Source organism: Panthera tigris, chromosome A2, assembly GCF_018350195.1.
Source record: "Panthera tigris isolate Pti1 chromosome A2, P.tigris_Pti1_mat1.1, whole genome shotgun sequence".
In the NCBI taxonomy this organism is placed as follows: domain Eukaryota; kingdom Metazoa; phylum Chordata; class Mammalia; order Carnivora; family Felidae; genus Panthera; species Panthera tigris.
Window position 1 is genome coordinate 139,671,079 of NC_056661.1, and position 19,594 is coordinate 139,690,672.

The window sequence follows — 19,594 nt, forward strand, 5'->3', positions numbered from 1 at the left end:
GCTCCATAACAAACTATTAGTAGGTCCCAACTTTCCAAGCTGTTTCATTCCTCTCATCCACCTGGGAGTTACCTACCAATCTTAAATATTCAGGTATCACCCATTCTAAAAAACTTTCACTCATCCGCTCTCCCACTATTCTCTTTTAATCTCCTAAACTTTTACAAAAAATAACATCCATATACTTACGTATGGTCCTTCTAATCCACAAAACTACTCCATAAGACAGAATCCCTATTTTAGAAATAAGAAAACCAATTCTACCACAGGGAGTTAAAAACAAGACTTAAAAAAAAAACCAAAAACTTGTCGTAAGTGACCATCTGAGTTTGAACTCTGGTGTGCTGACTACAAAGCGAAGACATTTTCCATTGAGACATGCAGCCTCCTACACATCACTCTGAAGTACTGACTTACTCATCAGCTTACACATTTGTTTCCCTTTTTAGACACAGTAAGCTCCTTGAGGGCAGGCATCAACCCTGATTTTGACCTCAACATTTAGTTACTCAATATATATGTGTTGAGTCACAGAAGGAATGCAGCTCCTCCAGAACTGGGACTATAACTACTGTTTCATTTCTTGAATTCCTAGTTAGAGCTCTAAATACACTTCTTCCCTAACAAATTTGGTCTGACTTTTGACTTTTTCTTTTTATAAGACAATGTATTTCACTATTATTTTAAACTACAAAAAGCCACACAGTGGGCAAAGAGGAAAAAAAGGATTGTTCAAAAAACAATCGTTCGGGGGGCACCTGGGTGGCTCAGTCGGTTAAGCGCCCGACTTCGGCTCAGGTCATGATCTCCTGTTTCATGAGTTCAAGCCCCACGTCAGGCTCTGTGCTGACAGCTCAGAGCCAGGAGCCTGTTTCGGATTCTGTGTCTCCCACTCTCTCTGCCCCTCCCTCCCATGCTTGTGCTCTCTGTCTCTCAAAAAATAAATAAATGTTAAAAAAAAAATTTTTTTTTAAAACAATCTTTCTTACTTTACTCTCAAAGAACTGGAGACTTCGAATATTAATCTTCACAAAAAATTTCATATCACAAGAGCAGGCCACTGAAGAGTGTGATTTTAAATGACAGAAATTCAAAAGGTAAAGGTGACTAGTAAGAGACAACATAAGGATATTGGGCACTGAATACGGACAGCGTATTCAGCAATCCACTTAAGCTAACCAGAAAGAAAGCTCTCTTTCTCAATCACAGTATTCTTTCAGATCTTTCATTCTGAAACGAGGAAACATTACAGGTAAGCATAAAGCAATCAGTCGGTGTACTCACGTTTAAATGTAATGTCCTTCCTGCCTAAAGTTAATGTGTCTGGTATGTCAACCAATACAACTACTTCCTTTCTGACACAGATTTCATAGCAAATGTAAATAAACTGGCAAAATTTAAAATTTTTCATTTGCAAATAATGTAACATTTGAAAACCTGGAGATTTTCATAAATCAAAAATATACAAAAATTGGTGCTGCTTTAAGAATCTTACACTCTAATTTTATCAGGTTTTGGTGGGGAAAAAAAGTGATAATTCCTTTAGCACCACTTTTTGAAACAAATCAGTAACAAGGGAAGAAACCATTCTGAAACAACATGATGTAGTGGAAAGCACAAGAGACTAGGCATCAGGAGTCCTGGTTTCTAGTTTTGGTTACATTCCTAAATTGCTGTGTGACTTAGGGTTCACTGGCTCCGTTTTCTCATTTGTTTAAAAGGGGGGGGGGGGAGGGGGCTTGGTTATCTTTAAAGTTATTTCTCAAAATACTGATATTAAGCCAGTTGTCTTATTTCATTCTTATCAGTAAAATGTAAAACACATTTGAATTAAATGTAATAATTCAATCTCCAACAGGATACAAAAGGTTGATTCCTATAAAGTTAACGATTAACTCATAGGGTAACTTTCCAGAAACTGTCCAATCCTAACCTCTTAAACAAGCAGGTGTAGCCCAGTTGGGCACTGCTAACAACAGTTGTGACTTTGCACTGCTCTGCAGACATTTCAGTCGGCGCTCCCCGGGTTCCTGTGGCACATGCTGTGCAGGTGCTAACACGCAAAGAGGGGAGAAAGGAACCCCAACAGCGTTTCAACAAAATCAGCCAGGGTCCAACCCAGCCACCGCAGTCAGATGCAGCCTGACAAGGCCTACACCACAGAGCAGAACCTCCCCACCCCCAGAAGTGCCAGCAGCCAATGTAATGAATGCTTCCGTCAACAACACACATTCCCCTTCCCACAGCAGAACTGCTTGCTCCCAACCAGCCATCTGGGGTTGGAACAGGCCGCACAGCACCAACCTAAGAATCACTCTCAGGCCCCAAAAGGCCAGGAACTACTAGAGATTGCGGTTCCCCTGCGCATGGTTGTGGGGAGAACAGCACCTCCTCCCACCAATGCAAAAAAAAAAAAAAAAAAAAAAAAAAAAAAAAAAAAAATCAGTGGGGAGGAGAGCAGAAACCAGGCCTGGTCGAGATTGCTGGAGAAATAAACGCTGTTTCTCTGCAATGGGGAGCAGTAGCATTTCCTGCTCTCATTCTGAACCGATGCACTAGACTTCACCCCCTCCTGAGATCCTAAACGGGGATTAAAAGCCACATTCCGGTCCGCTTCATTCATATTTGGGCTTCATTCCTCGACCTACTCACTCCTGAAACCTCTGCCATTGTGAAAGGAGGTCCCCCCCCTCCCCAGATCAAGCGGCAGGAGGTGAAGCGAGGGCCGGTACAGAGGCCCGGTTTTTAAGATCGAGGAGCTCGTGCAAGAATAAAATCCCCTTGTGGCCTGGGAGCAAAGTTTGAACCAGTAGCTAGGGCGCAGACCTGGGCCCGGCCAGGCAGGGTTCCAGGGCAGGCCTGCAGAGGTGACACTTCCCAGCTCACGGGCAACTTCGGGAGGCGGTGTCCGGCCGCCCCGGCCGGCACTGCCCAACACCCGGGGAGCCGGGCTGGCTGGAGGCCTGGCCGGGAGCCGGACCCTCCCCGCGCCGCTCCCGCCTTCTTCCCCACTCCCACTTCCCGGCCCACAAGCCCGGGCCCGAGAGGTAACGTCAGGGGTGGCGACGCGGGTCTCGGCCACTGACCACACATTTCTTGCCGAGGAAAGTGAAGAGAGACTCGTTCTCCTGCGGGGTGAGCAGCAAGGACCCCACATTGGTGACCCTCCGCGGTGGAGGCGGCTGCTGCTGGCCGGAGCTCATGGTTTCGCCGGCTGGGTTGCGAGTCCAGGGCCGTCTCCGGAGAGTAGGCGAGTGCTCTTTCCCCTCTCGGTGACAGGGGCGGGAGGAGGGGAATCAGAGGCGCAGCATCTCGCAGCTCCTCGGGCGCGGGGAGGAGGAGGAGGCCACGGGGAGGAGGAGGCCACGGGAAGGAGGAGCCAACGGCAGGCCGCACAGAGAAAGGGAAGCTCCCAGCTCCCGCCCGGCGAGGCTCTGGCCGGATGGTCGTTGTCCTTGTACTCCGGCGACTGCGCTAAACTCCCAACTCCTCCTCCAACCCTTCTTCGGCGGCGGCGGCGGCAGCGGCGGCGGCGGTGGCGGCCGCACAATCCAACATGGCAGCGGGGGCGGACGAGACCACAGGACGCAGGACGCGGGGGAGCGCGCCGGAAACGCGCGGCTGCGGGCCGGGCCCCGGAGGAGCTCCCCCCGCCAACCACGCCGCGGCCGGCCTCGCCGCGCCGGGCCAAGGCCCCGCCCCCTTCCGGCCGAGTCGCGGACCGCACGGTGAGACGCGGACTCCACGGTGAGACGCCGGGCGGGAGTTCCGCGTACCGGCCCACGGCTCTAGCCTCCTTCCTGCGGTGCTTGCGCCCGGTGGCAGCTGCCTGCACAAAAGAAGAGCCGCCCGCCCCTGTCCGCCCCTGTTCTGTGGACGCACACCTTTGCGAAGCGTCAGTGCAGACCCAGGTCCCCCTTCCCCGAATAGCTCTTATTTCTGGGGTGCGGAGGCCGGGCGTCTACACTGAGGGTTAAAAAGGTCTGGAATCTGGAGACAGAAGTGACGCTCTCCCCTGTGCTCCTCGGTGGTTTAGGTCAGAGCCGCAGGTGCCTGGGGTTTCTCAAACTTTGTCCAAACTTCAGCAGTGGAAGTGGAGGAACAAACAGGCCTCTCCCAGTATTGTGAAAGAGAGATCTTGCTGATGGATGCTACAAAAACCAAACGCACTTGGAAAAAAGATTTCTACCCTTCGCCTAGAGTGTTGCGTGGGATACATGTATTTGTAACATTTAAATTCAAGCTTTTTTCTCTGAAGTACCCTGAACATATTTTTCCCCGTTTTGTGAATTGGAAAATATTCTTTTTCCCCTTCTCATATTTTTTTCTCAGACCCCAAAGACCTTGTTTTCTTTTTATCCAAAACGAATATGCCCATTCAGGGATATTTCACAAATGGAAGTACGTTGTCTGATTTAATCCTTAGAAGTAAACCTCAAGAATTTTTGCTAAATGTGTATGCCTCAGAAAGTTAACTAAGATAACCCCCTTTGTTCAAGTAAATTAAGTACTAAACAAATGTAAAATGAAGTTTTGGACTGAGGAAATGATAAAGAATACCCCCTGCAGTACTAAGCATCTGACTTTGCCACTTTAAACTTTATTCATTTATTGTATAATCTCCATCACCAGGTTTACTAATGAATTTACATTCAATTTCAATAAACAAAAAAGTTACCATATGTTAAACTTAACATCCATGCTATGCCAAATGAAATTTGGTAAAACCATTTAATTTTAACATCTCTGATAGCTTCCAATACGAATCATCTATGTACTAATGAGACTTATAAGCAATTATCAACGCACTTTGAAAATATAAAATTTTTAAATTATAGCTGCCCTTATGAAGCTAGCTAATAGGAATAAATCTAGAAAGGAAAATGAGATCTTGTAGTCCTGGGAGCCCTCATATAAAATATGAATATTTCAAAATTAAACTCGATTAATAATGTTAAGGGGAAAAGTGATTTAAGAAAATCAAACTGTAGGGATGCCTGGGTGGCTCAGTGGGTTGAGTGTCCGATTTTTGATTTGGGCTCAGTTCATAATCCCAGGGTCCTGGGATCAAGGCCTGCATTGGGCTCCAAATGAATATGGAGGCTGTTTAAGATTCTCTCTCTCTCTCTGCCTCTGCCCCTCTTCCCCCATGATGCTCGCTCTCTCTCTCTCTCTCTCTCTCTCTCTCAACTTAAAAAAAAAAAGCTGACTTTTTATAAAATAATCAGGTTTAGGAAGCAGCAGAAATGTAAACCTGGAGTTGCCTCAGAATTACGAAGCCAACAAAATAAACCTAGACACTAAATCAGTTGTCTCTGGCATCAAAAATGAGGTTCCTATAAATTAAAACCACAGTGACAGCAGAAAGCACTACATATTCTTGACAAATAAGAGAAATTAGAATCTTAATATTGTCAAAACTGTGAACCAGGGTAGTAACAAATATAGGCTTCAGATCAGCCTAATTGTGAATTCTTGTTCTGCCATGCAGATATGTAATTTCATGGGCCTTAGACAAGTTGCTGCTCTGAGTCGGTTTCCTCATTTGTAAAATGAAAATAATTTCTATTTAATAAAGGTGTAGCATAGAGATAATTAAACCTACTTCAAAATTGTAAAAGTTACCAACAAAGCGTATGTGAAAGACTTGATACGCAGTGGCTATTCAAATATTACTTGTTCATCATTGACCCTCCTTGCCTGTTGTCTCCTTGCTTTCCCTTTGCCTAGGGTCTGCTTGCTTTCCCTTAACTAACAATCAAGAGTTGAGGTGAAATGTGTATTTTTATCTTTGTTCCGTCTAAGCCTAATAGGTCAAAAACTGTCCTTTGCATTTAGAACTCTATGCAGTTCTCCAAACATAGTGGTGAGTTGGGGGCATAATTTCTTTGTTCGCAGAATTTCTAATTAGGCAATAGGTTATGCCACATGGACGATATATGTGCCAGTATGCCAAATTTACAAAACTTTTTAAAACTATCTAGAGACAGAATCATATTAGTTTCTATAATTCTCTTTACAATAGATAATATTTTATGCTATTACATTTTCTAATATTAATCTTATTAGTTAATAAAAGCTGAAAGCAATTTTTATGTGAGAATGCCAAATTTTAAAAGCTTATAGACCACCAAACTGTTTTGAAGATGGGGGAGAGAGATGTGGAAAAGAGCTATGGGAAAAAGCAGACGACTATGAGAGGCTAGTTGAAAGGACAGCAGCTATGACTTGAAGTATCTATCCCACGCTCAGACCTACTAGGTTCTAATCATTTCACAACCTCTTGGTAGCCTAGACTATTGTTTTCATTGTTTTTTTTTTTTCTTTCAGAAAATATTAAATGTCTTATCTAATTCTAGATGCAATTTTCCATTTGCCCTTGTTCTTTTTTGTTTAGAAATGATGATAGAAAATTATCACCACCGTAGACCTTTTTTTTTTCCCAAGTCCAAATCATTTCTTTAGCTTTGTCTCAGAACTTAAAATGTGGTTATTTTGTCCACAAAATTGCAACCTAAGTTCTTATTTTCTACTCCTTCATTGTTATTTTTTACTTTTCTTTGACCCTTTTCCAACTCCCTGTTCTTAAAATGTGGAAAATGCTAGTGTGCACATTACCTTGGAAATATGACTTCCTTACTCTTAGGAGCATGTGAACAAGCAATATTTGGGGTTTTCCCTTCTGACCATGCATACAAGGATTTTACTTTTCCATGTTCAGCCTGAGACCAAACAGCACCAGGTTGATTTGTTTCAAAGTCTTAGCAAGTTTCTTCTTTCATTCTTGATAGCATATCCTCTATTTGGCAGAACACAAGATATCTTTCTTTCTATTTTCTTTGGCAAGTTATTTTCTTATCTCAAATTCTTTTTACCCAGTTTGAGAGATTGGATTTGGTCCAGGAAATAAGGAGGATTCTATTTCCCTTCCACTAAGTGTCTTGAAGTTTATCAGCTAGGTTAAGAAGACCGTAAGGATTTTATTTTCATATATATACAAAATGCATATGCTGTATTAAAATGACTATGAATGTAAGTAAAAAGAAGACAATTCTTTAATTTCTTCCATTTGACTTTCCTTGACTCAGAATCTATTCTACTACTTTTATTTTCATCTTTCTTTGCTAGGATTCTTTAAGGTAAAGTCCTCACTTTAGCAGAAAACATTAGGGTAGCTTATGTATGGAAATGGAGGCGTATTTTCAGATAGATTCCCTGCCATTATCTTTATACTTTGCAAATTTCTCCTGTCCTGGTCCTTTGTTAATCCACTTTTCTTCTTTACAATTATCATTGTTTATGTACTGTTACAAGTCCTCTGAAACACCCTGTTCTCCTTGCTAATGTTAATAATTTAAAAATGTAGTGACACCCATCATTGTAGGGGTATGTGGAGGTAGCTGCATACTGGGATCAGTCGCATTCAGCAGCCAGCATAGCCATAATTACCAGTACTGACGTCCTGCTTGAGTTGGCAGACCTGGGTTATAGAGACAGAACAACAGCAAATCGGAATACCGCAGAGCTGATGAATGTCACTTCTACCATGCAACCTCCAAGTGCATTCGGTTTAAAATGTTCACGTTGAAAAATGTCTCTGTACATTTTCATGTAAATGTTGCATATAGCAATGTTTAAGAGAATTTGTCCTAGTACATCCTCTCGTTAGATGTTGAATGTTTTGTTTCTCATGAACTAAAATTATCTACTAAAAAATCTTAAAACAGTAAGCTAGCAAATGATTTTCCCTTCCCTCTTCCTTTTATATTCATTTTGAGTACAAGCCTCTCTGGGGCTTACTTTTTAAGAAATAGATAGCTTATTTACAATTTATTCTGATTTCTTATTGATGTTAGTAGAAAATTGCATTCTTATTCATGCTAGTAAATTACCAGTGATAGTCACTACCACTACATGGCATAGTCTCCACATACCTAATACATACCTTTATGGCAGAAATTATTTGAACAGCTAAGTATGTTATAGTTCCCAGGTTGCCGCTTCCTGGCTTTTTCACCATGGTTCTCTGACGTTAATGAATATTCAGTGGCCCTCGGTTTAATTATTTCAGATGAGAAGGGAAAAACATTGGCTCCTTTATTATAATGTGCTCAATGTCAATCTACTTTGATTGAATTAGTAGGCAGCTTGGATACTTGTGATGATTTGACAATGTCATGTATCCCTATTACCTCACTAAAAGTATCAGGGTGAAGGATATGGTCTTTTCTATCATGTAACGCGTTGTTGTTGTTGTTGTTGTTGTTGTTGTTGTTATATTGGTCAGGTTTATTTGATTTTCTATTTCAATAATTTTTGTATTTTATTGCTCTCTTCTACTTCAGGCTTAGTAATTTGTAGTTCTTTTCCCATTTCAGAGTTGAAATCTAGGTTTGTTTATTTTTTTATGGAGATATAATTGACATTGATGTAATTTATGAATAGCTTCTTTGCCAATCCATTAAAATTGTAGTATGTCATTTTAATATATCATAATATGTTGTCAATGCCAGTGATATACAAATTTTCTATTTGGAAAATATAATTACTTTGTAAATGTCTGTCTCCTCCATTATTAGCCTGAAGGCTCTCTGAGAGCTGAGATCATGTCTTATTCATTTTGATATCTTCTTATTCTCAGCACTGAACCTATACAGTAATAAATGTATATTTCTAGATCAAATGATCACCTCTGATTCAAGGAACAATATATGAATACTTCTCATAAGTACAGAGATAGTTATACATGCTCTGAAATCAAGACAAGAAAACTCATTGCCTTATCCAAACTCTTCCACACAGTAATAATTATGTAGATTCTAAGAGTGTCTGGAGAGAAAATACAATACCCAGAAATCTGCACACAACCTAGTGGGAGCAGGGAGAGGGCTTATAGCTCACAGCAATAGACAGAGGCGAACCCCATTGTAGGTGGCCCAGAAAACTAATTCAAGTCCAGAGCATGAAGTGATTTTTTTTCCCCCTGAGCAGTATCCAGGAACCTACCTAGTTCAGGAGAAATGTGGAGCCTGTTGTTAGGGATTTCTGAGAATAATAGGTTTTAGCATGAATCAATTGCTGGAAAAGTAAATCAAGGCCTGACCTGGTCTAGGAAGGCAACTCTGGAAGCAAGGAGAGTACCCAGGTGTCCTAAAAACTAGAATACAAACAAGGACCAGGACAAAAGGTCAGTAGACTAGCCATCCCTAGGGACTGGGTGAGATAGACCAGTAGTTCCCAAAACGTGGGTCCCTCAACCAGTGGCAATAAAATTACCTGGGAACTTGTTAGAAATACAAATTCTCAGGCTCGGTTCTTGAGTTAGAAACTGAGCCAGAAACAATGGGGGTAGAGCGCATCAGTCTACATTTTAAAAAGCCCACCTGGTGTTTATGATGGACTGACCTTCAAGAGGACATTCAGAGGGTTAAATTTACTTCTATCAACAACTACTTCCCTCCCCCTCCCCCAGCACATAAGAAATACAGCATTCTGTACACCATATCTGAATCCCATTCCTTTTGGGGGAGGGAACTATAAAAACCACTGGAGTTTATTCTCGTCAGTTTAAGGCATAGATAGTGTAGTATCTGTAGGCACAATGTCTTTATTGTTCACATCTGGCAAAACAGCTGCTAGGCCAAATGAATTAGTTATTCTAATCTGAGTTCTGATATTAACTAGCCATGTAATCTTAGTAAAGTCACTCGACTTCTGTATGCTTCCATTTCTGATTTATGAAATGAAAGGAATGAATTAATGATTGCTAAGGTCCTTTATAGCTTAAAACCATATAAAAAATTCATATTTTTGGTTTGAAAAGGCATCCAGCTTTTTTATTTATTTAATTTTTAAACATTTTATTTTATTTTTTTAATTTACATCCAAGTTAGTTAGCATATAGTGCAACAATGATTTCAGAAGTAGATTCCTTAATGCCCCTTACCCATTTCGCCCATCCCCGCCCACAACCTCTTCATATTTAAGAGGCCCTTATGTTTTGTTCCCCTCCCTGTTTTTAAGTTAATTTTACTTCCCTTCCCTTATGTTCATCTGTTTTGTATCTTAAAGTCTTCATATGAGTGAAGTCATATGATATTTGTCTTTCTCTGATGGACTAATTTTGCTTAGCATAATACCCTCCAGTTCCATCCACATAGTTGCAAATGGCAAGATTTCATTCTTTTTGATTGCCGAGTAATACTCCATTGTATATATATACCACATCTTCTTTATCCATTCATCCATCGATGGACATTTGGGCTCTTTCCATACTTTGGCTATTGTTGATAGTGCCGCTGTAAACATTGGGGTGCATGTGCCCCTTTGAAACAGCATACCTGTATCCCTTGGATAAATACCTAGTAGTGCAATTGCTGGGTCATAGGATAGTCCTATTTTTAATTTTTTCAGGACTTCCATACTGTTTTCCAGAGTGGCTGCACCAATTTGCATTCTCAGACTTTTTTAAAAGTAATGGATGGGGCACCTGGGTGGCTCAGTCAGTTGGGTGTCTGACTTCAGCTCAGGTCATGATCTCACTGTTTGTGAGTTTGAGCCCCGCATCAGGCTCTGAGCCTGGAGCCTGCTTTGGATTCTCCCTCTCTCTCTGCCTCTTCCCTCCCCTGCTCTTTCTCTCTTTCTATCTCCTTCAAACATAATAAATAAATAGTAAAAAAATTTTTAAAAACTCTCCCACCCTTTAAAAAAAAAGTAATGGGTAAAAAGGCAGTGTGTGAGAGAATATAAGCAATTTTTTGCATTATTATAAATGCCCTTTGGTGGTATAAAAATGAATATAGAAGCCCTATTATAAGTCCTCCTCTACTGCAAGAGGGGCTGGTAAGAATTTCAATGCCCTGAGCATAAAAATTCTACTTTTAATTATTTCAGCAAGAAAAGAGTAGCTAATTAGTGACTATGGTTTCATGGAAATAGCACTCTAATATGTATCATTTATATTCAAAACTGGATTGCATAAAACTTGATAATTACTAAATCAGTCATGCTTCTCAATTTCCCATGGCTGGGAGTTAATATTACTAGTTTTTTGTTTTTTGTTTTTTTTTTAATAGATCAGGAAAAACATTGAATACTCACTAATTTAGCCAGAGCCAATGGTTATATTAGAATACATTCCTGATTCCCTGTTTGGAAATCATGAAGCCCAAATCATTGTGTTAGAGATGGAGGGGATCTTAGCAATTACGTAGTTCAAACTTCTCATTCATATATGCCCAAAAATGTAAAAAGCAAAAAAGTATAAGAGAATATGTGGATATACCAGCCAAAGGCAATACCAAATTTCTGGAGAAGGGAGCAAAAGTGAGTCATTAGCAGGCAACGCTTTCACCACTGGAAGCTATGTGCATGGACGGGCCGGGGGTTGGGGGGGAGGGGCGGGCAGGTACACCAACAGTATAGTTCCTTCCTGGAAAGTTTCTAAATCCATGACTTTTCCTTTGCACTCACAGCATGCCAGATAATAATTTCTAGATTTGTATGAGCTGAGATCCAGTTCACACTCTGTAGCCATGTCATGGGCCCTGACACCCAGAGGAGACGCTTTTTGCTAATTCCCACAAAAGCACCGAATGCACTAGTGACAGCCTAGAAGGTGCAAGTGAAAGGCCTCGGTAACTACTGCTCAGCAGGACAAGGAAGGCAATACTGACAAATGTTTAAGAAAAAATAACACTTGGGTACCAATTTTCCTTTCATCAAAGCCCAATCATTGTTTTTCTCTGTTTGGTAATCCATCCCCTAATCTTGATTTCACTTGTTACCAGGGATAAGTAAAAAACAATCATTTCTTAGTCTCTAAAGCATCTGGAGGCTTATATTTTGTTTGGGTTTCGACTCTTGCCCTAGGCTCTGACTCTATAGTACTGAAACCTCAGGGAAACTTCGGCAACCGAAAACCCACAGAGGGGCTCACATCTGTCATGGTTCAACTAAGGAATCATAAATTAAGTAATTAAGACAGAATGAATTTTACCCAGGATATTGTTTTCACAGGTGCTAGGAACACTGAAAAACCAAATAGGGGACAGCAGACACAGAGATTAGCAGTAACAAAAAGTCACTAGAATTTTGAGAGTGGAGGGACTAAGGGAGAGGGAAGAAGCAGAGATATCTAGAGGGAGCTGGCTCTTCAGCTGGCCTATTCAGTGGAAGCTCTCTACTGTCAGACAGGCCCTCTCAGGAAAGAGAAGGGAGAAATTTCCTGACTTCTCTCTTTCTCCAGTCCTCCAGTCCTGCAAGTGCCTTTCAGTAGCCAAACCAAGCTGAAAATCGGCTGGGTTGGAAGCCAGGAATTGTACCTTTGTAGGAGTCACCCCCTCACAGTACAGAACAGAACAGAACAGAGGAAGGCTGAGAAATTGTTTGACAGCAAATTCTCAAGAACAGGTATGATGTTATTTGCTAAAATAACCTTAGAAGGTTGCATGTAGACTTCTAAGTTCCCAGTCTCTGGGTCTCCTTCAGAGATAGCACGATATACATATTTCTAAATTCATTTTCTCCCGACTGGACTTTTCTCACTCAGAGTTTCTGCTCGTTACTAGCTTTTACATAATTTACTGATAATCAGATTCCACATACTATCTTTATTCTTCTATATTTTCCCATAATAGGTAACTGTTCTTCTTCAAAAGCTAATGTCCATACTGCTAAGTAGTGGTAGCTATTTTTTATATTTTGTGACCTTGCCCTTAAAAGGTCACATCTAAGGTCTAAGACCCTTCTGAACATAGACAATTGGATCACAGCAGAACACCTAATCTCAGCTGGGCCGATCGAATTTGTTTCCTGAGATCTGGGAATCATATGTTCTAGATGTTAGTATGTGCGGATTGCATCAACTTAGGGCATATAAATGCAAGGAATGCGGGGAGGTCGTTTTCTACTGTGTACATGAAAGAAGAGAAAGCAATTTGCAGGGAGAAATCAGAATGAAGCCGACTTACAGAGAGAAGCACAGATGGGAGCTCGTAAGGCCCCCAGAGAGGGAGATCCAAGGAAGAGTAGCCTGCTTCTCTGTTAGTCATCCAGTTCCTAGTTGAGGCCCAGGATGGCTTCCTGCTCTTGGATACTGAGAGATAGGCCATTATCCTATATAAATAACTCTTTTTTGCCTTATTCGGGGGTGCGGGGTAGAGGGAGGGAGTGGGGGGTTCTATTTCTTGCGACTAAAAGATGGCCTAAATTAACATTTTAACTAGTTTAAACAAGGAGTTTAAAAATTGTTACATCTTTTCTTTTTCATGTTTCCTTTGCTTCTCCTTTAAGGTACTTAGGAAGATATGCACATGGAATACTGGTACTTTTTTTTCACCTGGTACGCTTCACACTGAAGCTATTGTATTTATATTCAGTTAAATTGGGGCTTTGAACCAGTGAAAGAGGAAAGCTCTAATAAGCATCAAAACTGACTCGGTGTGTTGATTCAGTTCCTACATAATGACGGTATCTATATGCATGCACATTATAATGTTCTGACACACACGAGAGTGTGCCTCCCTGTCATAATTTCCTGTTTTAATGAAGGTCCACACAGCATCCCACATCTTCCCCAGGCTTTCCAAGCACCATTGGATGTACTGCGTTAGAAGAGACCATTGGCAGACCACCTCAGGCTAAACTTACTGGTGAGCCTTCTGTTACTCTTGGCTCCACTCCAAGATAGCAGTTTGCAACCACTGGATAAATAAATCGAAACGAGACGCTCAATTATATCTACTGGCATAACCATCCAAAGAGGTCCACCAAGCCTCGTTTTCTACTGGAAAGACGCGTTAGGAATGGCAACATGTTCTTTATTCTGAAGGAGATATTTTTACATGTCCTCCTGAGATGTCCCGGAGGCATCAGGCTTCTGTATTTGGTGGTATTCATTTCCCCATCACATTCATTAATCTGACCAAGGCACCTGGAATACTTGAAAACTCCCAATCTACAGGTCAGTTTCAGTGTCATGTTATTTTATGCAGTGAACTAGCACTCGCAGGATGAGGCAAGAGGCAGAGAAACTGTCATTCATATTCTAAATTGGGAAACTAGCAGTGAAACAGCACTACCTTATTGCCTATGGTTACTACAATCTAGAATCTATTGTGATTTTAGAAAGCTTTACAGCAGGGGTCAGAAAACTATGGCCAGGGCTCAATCTGGCCTGCTACCTGTTTTTGCAAATAAGGCTTTATTGGAACATAACCATGCTCATTCTTTTAAGTATTATCTACGACTGCTTTCATGCTATAAAAGCAGAGCTGAGTAGTTGCAAAAGAAACCTGTATAACCCACAAATCCTCAAATATTTACTATCTGGCCATGGACAAAAAAAAAGTTTGTCAACCCTTGCTCTGGGTAATTAAACATGTATATTTTTGCCATCAAATAATAGAGGTATGAAGAATTCAATAACTGTGAGATAGCATTGAATAAATTAACCAAAGAGAATGACAAACTCTAGTCTATAAATTCCTGCCTCAGAGCACAGCCTGATACTTGGGAACATTCTGTGATAATTCGGGGGGGGGGGGAAATCTATCTTGGATCATTATAGGACTGAGTTAAGCAGAAGTGAAGTTCATAATTTCATCCAGGGTTGCTGAACTGACTTATGGATTAGACTATCTTAAATACTTTGTATTAAGATAGGGATGACCATTAAAATTACTTATGACAAAGAAACTCACTGGTTATTCTATTCTACATTTCTTATAAGAATCATTGAACTTAGGATGTTACCCCCCTTTTTTTTCTTTTTTACAACATAGCTCAAATTCTATCCTTCAAATGACAACAGAGGTAACTCAATACGCATTATGTCTGGCATCTGTATGCTCAGTGAAGCACAGCATTTTCTTCCTAAAACCTTCTGCTTTGTCACACTCTATACTTCTCTGTAAGCTTACTCCATCAGTGATTTACCCTCTTTCCTGTATTTTAAATATTTTCTTCTCCATTGGCTTTCTCCAATGAATGTATAAATAGGCTCAAACATCTCTCAAATTAAAATTAAGATGACTTTGATTGTTTAGTTACTAACCTGTATCTCTCCTCTTCACAGTCAACCTTCTAAAAAGAGTGATACACATTCATTGCCTCCATTTCTTCCTTTCTCCTTCACTCATCAAGCAATGTGAGCTTGTTTCCACCCCTAACATGCCAGTGACTAAATTCACCAATATCTTAGTAACTACTAAATCCCCCCAAACATTCTTTAGTTATGTGACACGTTGGTAGAATTTGACATTTTCTCTGCTTTGCAGGCTCTCTACCATCAGCCAGTATGTTATCTCTCTCTCCTATTTGTGCAATCACTCTATATTCTCTATGGGCTCTGTGTCTTAAAAATATTGATCTACCCAGGGGATGCCTGGGTGGCCCAGTCGGTTAGGCGTCCGACTCTTGATTTCTGCTCAGGTCATGATCTCCCAGTTTGTGAGTTCAAGCCCTGCGTCGGGTTCTGTGCTAACGGTGCAGAGCCTGCTTGGGATTCTCTCTCTCCCCTCTCTCTCTGCCACTACCCTGCTTGCTCTCTCTCTCTCTCTCTCTCAAAAATAAATAAATAAACTTAAAAAATATATATTGATCCACCCAGAATTCTATCATTTTGCTTCTTTTCTTTGGCCTTGAATATTGTAGGAATCCAAACAAGACCTGGTGAATAGATTTTGTTAACCCTATTCACCTGAATCATATAAGCAGGCACGTATTGAGCATTTATTACATGCCAGGCACCTTATTGAGTGCTTTAGATACATTCCCATTTGATTTAATTTAATTCATTCCTGGCTTATGGGAAATATTTTTAACATCTCTTTTCACATTTAGACGACTTGCATGAGTCAGTGAGAGTAAAAGCTGACTCAAAGCTGGCTGTTTTGACATATGGCCTATGCCCTTAACAGTGACACTATGCATGTCCACGGCTTTTCACTACATCATCTTTGTGATTCCCATATATCTCTCCAGACTTCTCTCCTGAGGCCTAGATCAGTAGCTTCAACTGATAACCTCCTCCAAGTCATCATGTGCAAATCTGAACTCATGATCTTTGTTCCAAATCTTTCCTCTTCGGGTGTTCCCTATCTTAGTGAACAGCAACTGTCATCTACTCTTCCAGTCAGAAACTTCAAAACCACCCTGTTCTGTCCCTCACCCTGTCCCTGTCCCTGTCCTCTACACTCCAGTCACTGTAGCGCGTCAATTTTACCTTCTTTTAGCTCTCTATCCATTACCCCTTTTCGACCTCTTCTGCCTGTGTCCCCCATCAGGCCATTCTTGACAGCCTTACGAATATCCCTGTTTTTCAGTCTTCTGCCCTGCCCCCAATTCGTCCTGCAGGGTATTGCTAGCAAGCGAGCGAGAGAAGCTGACCATGTTCCCCTCCCTACTAAAATTCCTCAGGGGCTCCTCATCGCTCGCAGGGTAAGATATAAGTTCCCTCACTCAGATGCAAAAGACCCTTTAGCGTCTCTCCCTTCCCACCTATCCAGCGTCATGCTCCGGTGGCTCCCCCTCCCCCACCCCTCACACCGCATGCTCAGTGCTCACAGCTGCCTAAACAGGCCGCGTTTCTTACACCCTATTCCCTCCGCTTGGAATGTCCTCTCTCCTGTTTCCTTGTTGGTCTGCGTGGCAAGCTTTCCTTCAACAACAAGGTCGAGTGTTTACCACTTTTGTGAAACCTTTCCTGAATTTCCCAAGGGGAGGTGCCCCTTTCTCCTCTGTGCCCACATTGCAACTTGCATGCAATGCCAGTACAGCTTACAATGAATTAAATGTGTTTGTACTTGTTTCCTCAGTTGATTCGAACAACGTGGATCCTGTATTTTTACATGCATATGTAGATTTTTTTATATGCACGATCCCCTATTGCCTGGCACAGATCCTTAACAAATATTTGTTGATTAATGATTAAAGAAACATAAAAGGGAAGGGAGGAAAGAAAGGAAGGAAAAGAGAAACAAAAGGAGGACCCTTCAGAGTTGTAAGAAAAGACTCCAGATTCCTTGTAATTCTCAATCGCCTTTTCTTTTAAGTAATCTTGGCCCTGGAGTGTTTGGGTGGCTCAGTCGGTTAAGCTGCTGACTTTGGCTCAGGTCATGATCTCAGGGCTTCTGAGTTGGAACCCTGAGTCAGGCTCTTTGCTGACAGAGCCTGGAGCCTGCTTCAGATTCTGTGTCTCTCTCTCTCCTTCTCGCTCTCTCTCTCTCTCTCTCTGCCTTTCCTCCACCAGCACTCTCTCTCTCTCTCTCTGTCTCTCTCTCTCTCAAAAATAAATACACTTAAAAAAAAGTTTAAATAATTTTGGCCCTCCCAGTGTTAAGTATCTGAATCATGACTAAGACTTCTGTTCTCACCCATTTGGATATAAATACTGAAGCCACCCTCTACAGCCAGGTAGATTCCTTCTAAATTTTCCTCCTTATTGGAAGATCTTTTGCCAGCTACCAGCTTCTTCTCCAATCTTACTTCTTTTTCTCAACACTCCTGATTACATAACAATTTCATAAACAAAGAAAGCAACATTTTCGTTTGAAAGTGGCAATGACTCAATAATAGCACCAGACTGACCAGGAATCATGTATTATATTTAAATAATTTGTCTGAATATATTTCTACTGTGTAAAAACACAACATCAAAGACTTAGAAGCTAACCATTCTGAACAATTTATTCATCATTCAAAATATACATTAATCCAAAAACTTGTCAATTTCTCACGGAAATTTTGGCATTTTGTTTCCTTTCAATTTTTTTTAACGTTTATTTATTATTGAGAGACACAGAGACACAGAGCGTGAGCGGTGGAGGGGCAGAGAGAGAGGGAGACACAGAATCCGAAGCAGACTCCAGGCTCTGAGCTGTCAGCACAGAGCCCGACACGGGGCCTGAACCCACAAACCACGAGATCATGACCTGTGCCAAAGTCGGTCGCTCAACCGACTGAGCCACCCAGACACCCCACATTTTGTTTCCTTTGAATTAACAAAGCTATATGTGATAAATAAAGTGAGCCGTCACTCTGAGGGTGAATGGAGACGATAACCAAGTGGTGATGTTGCCCATGTAAAACAATCTTTGGCACGTTGGGGTAGGGGTAGGGAAGACAGACCACGTCTGCATAGGTAAAGAGAGAAATTGACAGTATACAGTTGTCAAGGACGCAATGTGTTAGGTAGTTTTGCAAGTCAAGGGGTTAAAACGTAATCACTAGGTGGAGAAATCACTGCTCTTAACATATGACAGTACTGGGAATCCGTTAACTCGATGGGAAATACGGGCAGAAAGGAGATTACAGTCTCTTCCTCTAATATTTTGCACTTAATTCCCTTGTTAGTTTTCACACATTTCTCAAAAGTAGTATCTGCTAATGAAATAGTTTGTCTTTTCAAAATTAGCCCATGAGATAGCAAATATTTATGTAAGTAGACAAAAACATAACTTTTCAATATTTAAACGATCAAAAACTAAGACTTAAGGGAACAATTGCTTTTGCAGTCCCTCTTTCTGTGGTCAGCTTTCCTTCAGCTAATTCACTACCAAAATAGAGCAGGTCTTTATCTTAGTCTTCATATTTATTTAAACCAAGGCTATGACTGAAACAAACAATATTCTCTTCCTGTTTCCTTAGTGTAACAAAACATTGTCCCAAGGAGGTTTATTCTCTGGACATGCTCTCTCACTCTCTCCTGTAAGGTCAGGCTTCTTTTTTTCTTCTTTTCTTTCTTTTTCTTTTTTATCATTCTACTCTTCCTTTAGCTATTTTCATTTCCTTCTGGAGATACGCTTTCCAAGGCCAGCTCCTGATATTTCTCTCATTTGCCTGTTGCTGTGGTTCCATGACATTACTTATTCTTCCTTCGACAGATTAAGTTTCCCACTCTCCAGCTTCTGTTCCTATAGTTCCCGACTGCAAGTATAGTTTGGATTACTAATAACTTTTATTCTGTCCTGAGGGACATTATGTTGATATCTTACCTATTATGAAAGGGTTCCTCATTGTAGTTGCTGCAGAACTCTTTGAATTACAAAAAGACTTTTCTCTTTCTTATCAACAATACTTGCCTTCCGTTCTTTTGATTTTCAAAGCATAGGAGTCTGTCCTCAATTAAAAATATAGAACATCAGTACTCCAAAACCACCTCAGGCAGCACAAACCATAATTTTTTGCTATATTCAGCTACTCTCAAAACCCAGTAAGACATGTGAGATTTAGAAAAGTTTTCACTGGAACTGCTCCCCATTGAAGTCCCTAGGGAAGCTAACTTTTATTTTTTGCAGTAAATTCAATTCCCGGGAGGCTACATAGATGTACCATATTAACTTAAATCTCTTATGAGATCAGAATACACTAAGTTACAGTTTCAAATGCATTAAGTTACAGTTTAAAAACTCTTGACTTCAACAGAAGATTGTTATAAGAAAAAATATTACGAATCCACTTTTATATTGATTATAGAATTGTTGTTTGGGGTATTTTTCTCAAGTAATAGGAGTTTGTAGCCTCTCTATAAAAGTGCTTACTGAGAAATTTCTTTTGGAATTTAGTTGCAGGGAATAGGCTCTTGGGAAATGTG

At 40.9% G+C, this 19,594-nt stretch overlaps 1 protein-coding gene across 1 annotated transcript in view; it reads right to left on the reverse strand.

Moving 5' to 3' along the window:
* The window catches only part of WASL (WASP like actin nucleation promoting factor), a 62,250-nt gene extending 58,677 nt beyond the window's left edge, over positions 1-3,573 (reverse strand). The window contains exon 1 of the mRNA XM_042971095.1: positions 3,087-3,573. Within this exon, the coding sequence (XP_042827029.1) occupies positions 3,087-3,203 (117 nt within the window). The 5' untranslated portion in view covers positions 3,204-3,573. The remainder of the gene's footprint in view (positions 1-3,086) is intronic.
* Positions 3,574-19,594: the final 16,021 nt, after the last annotated feature.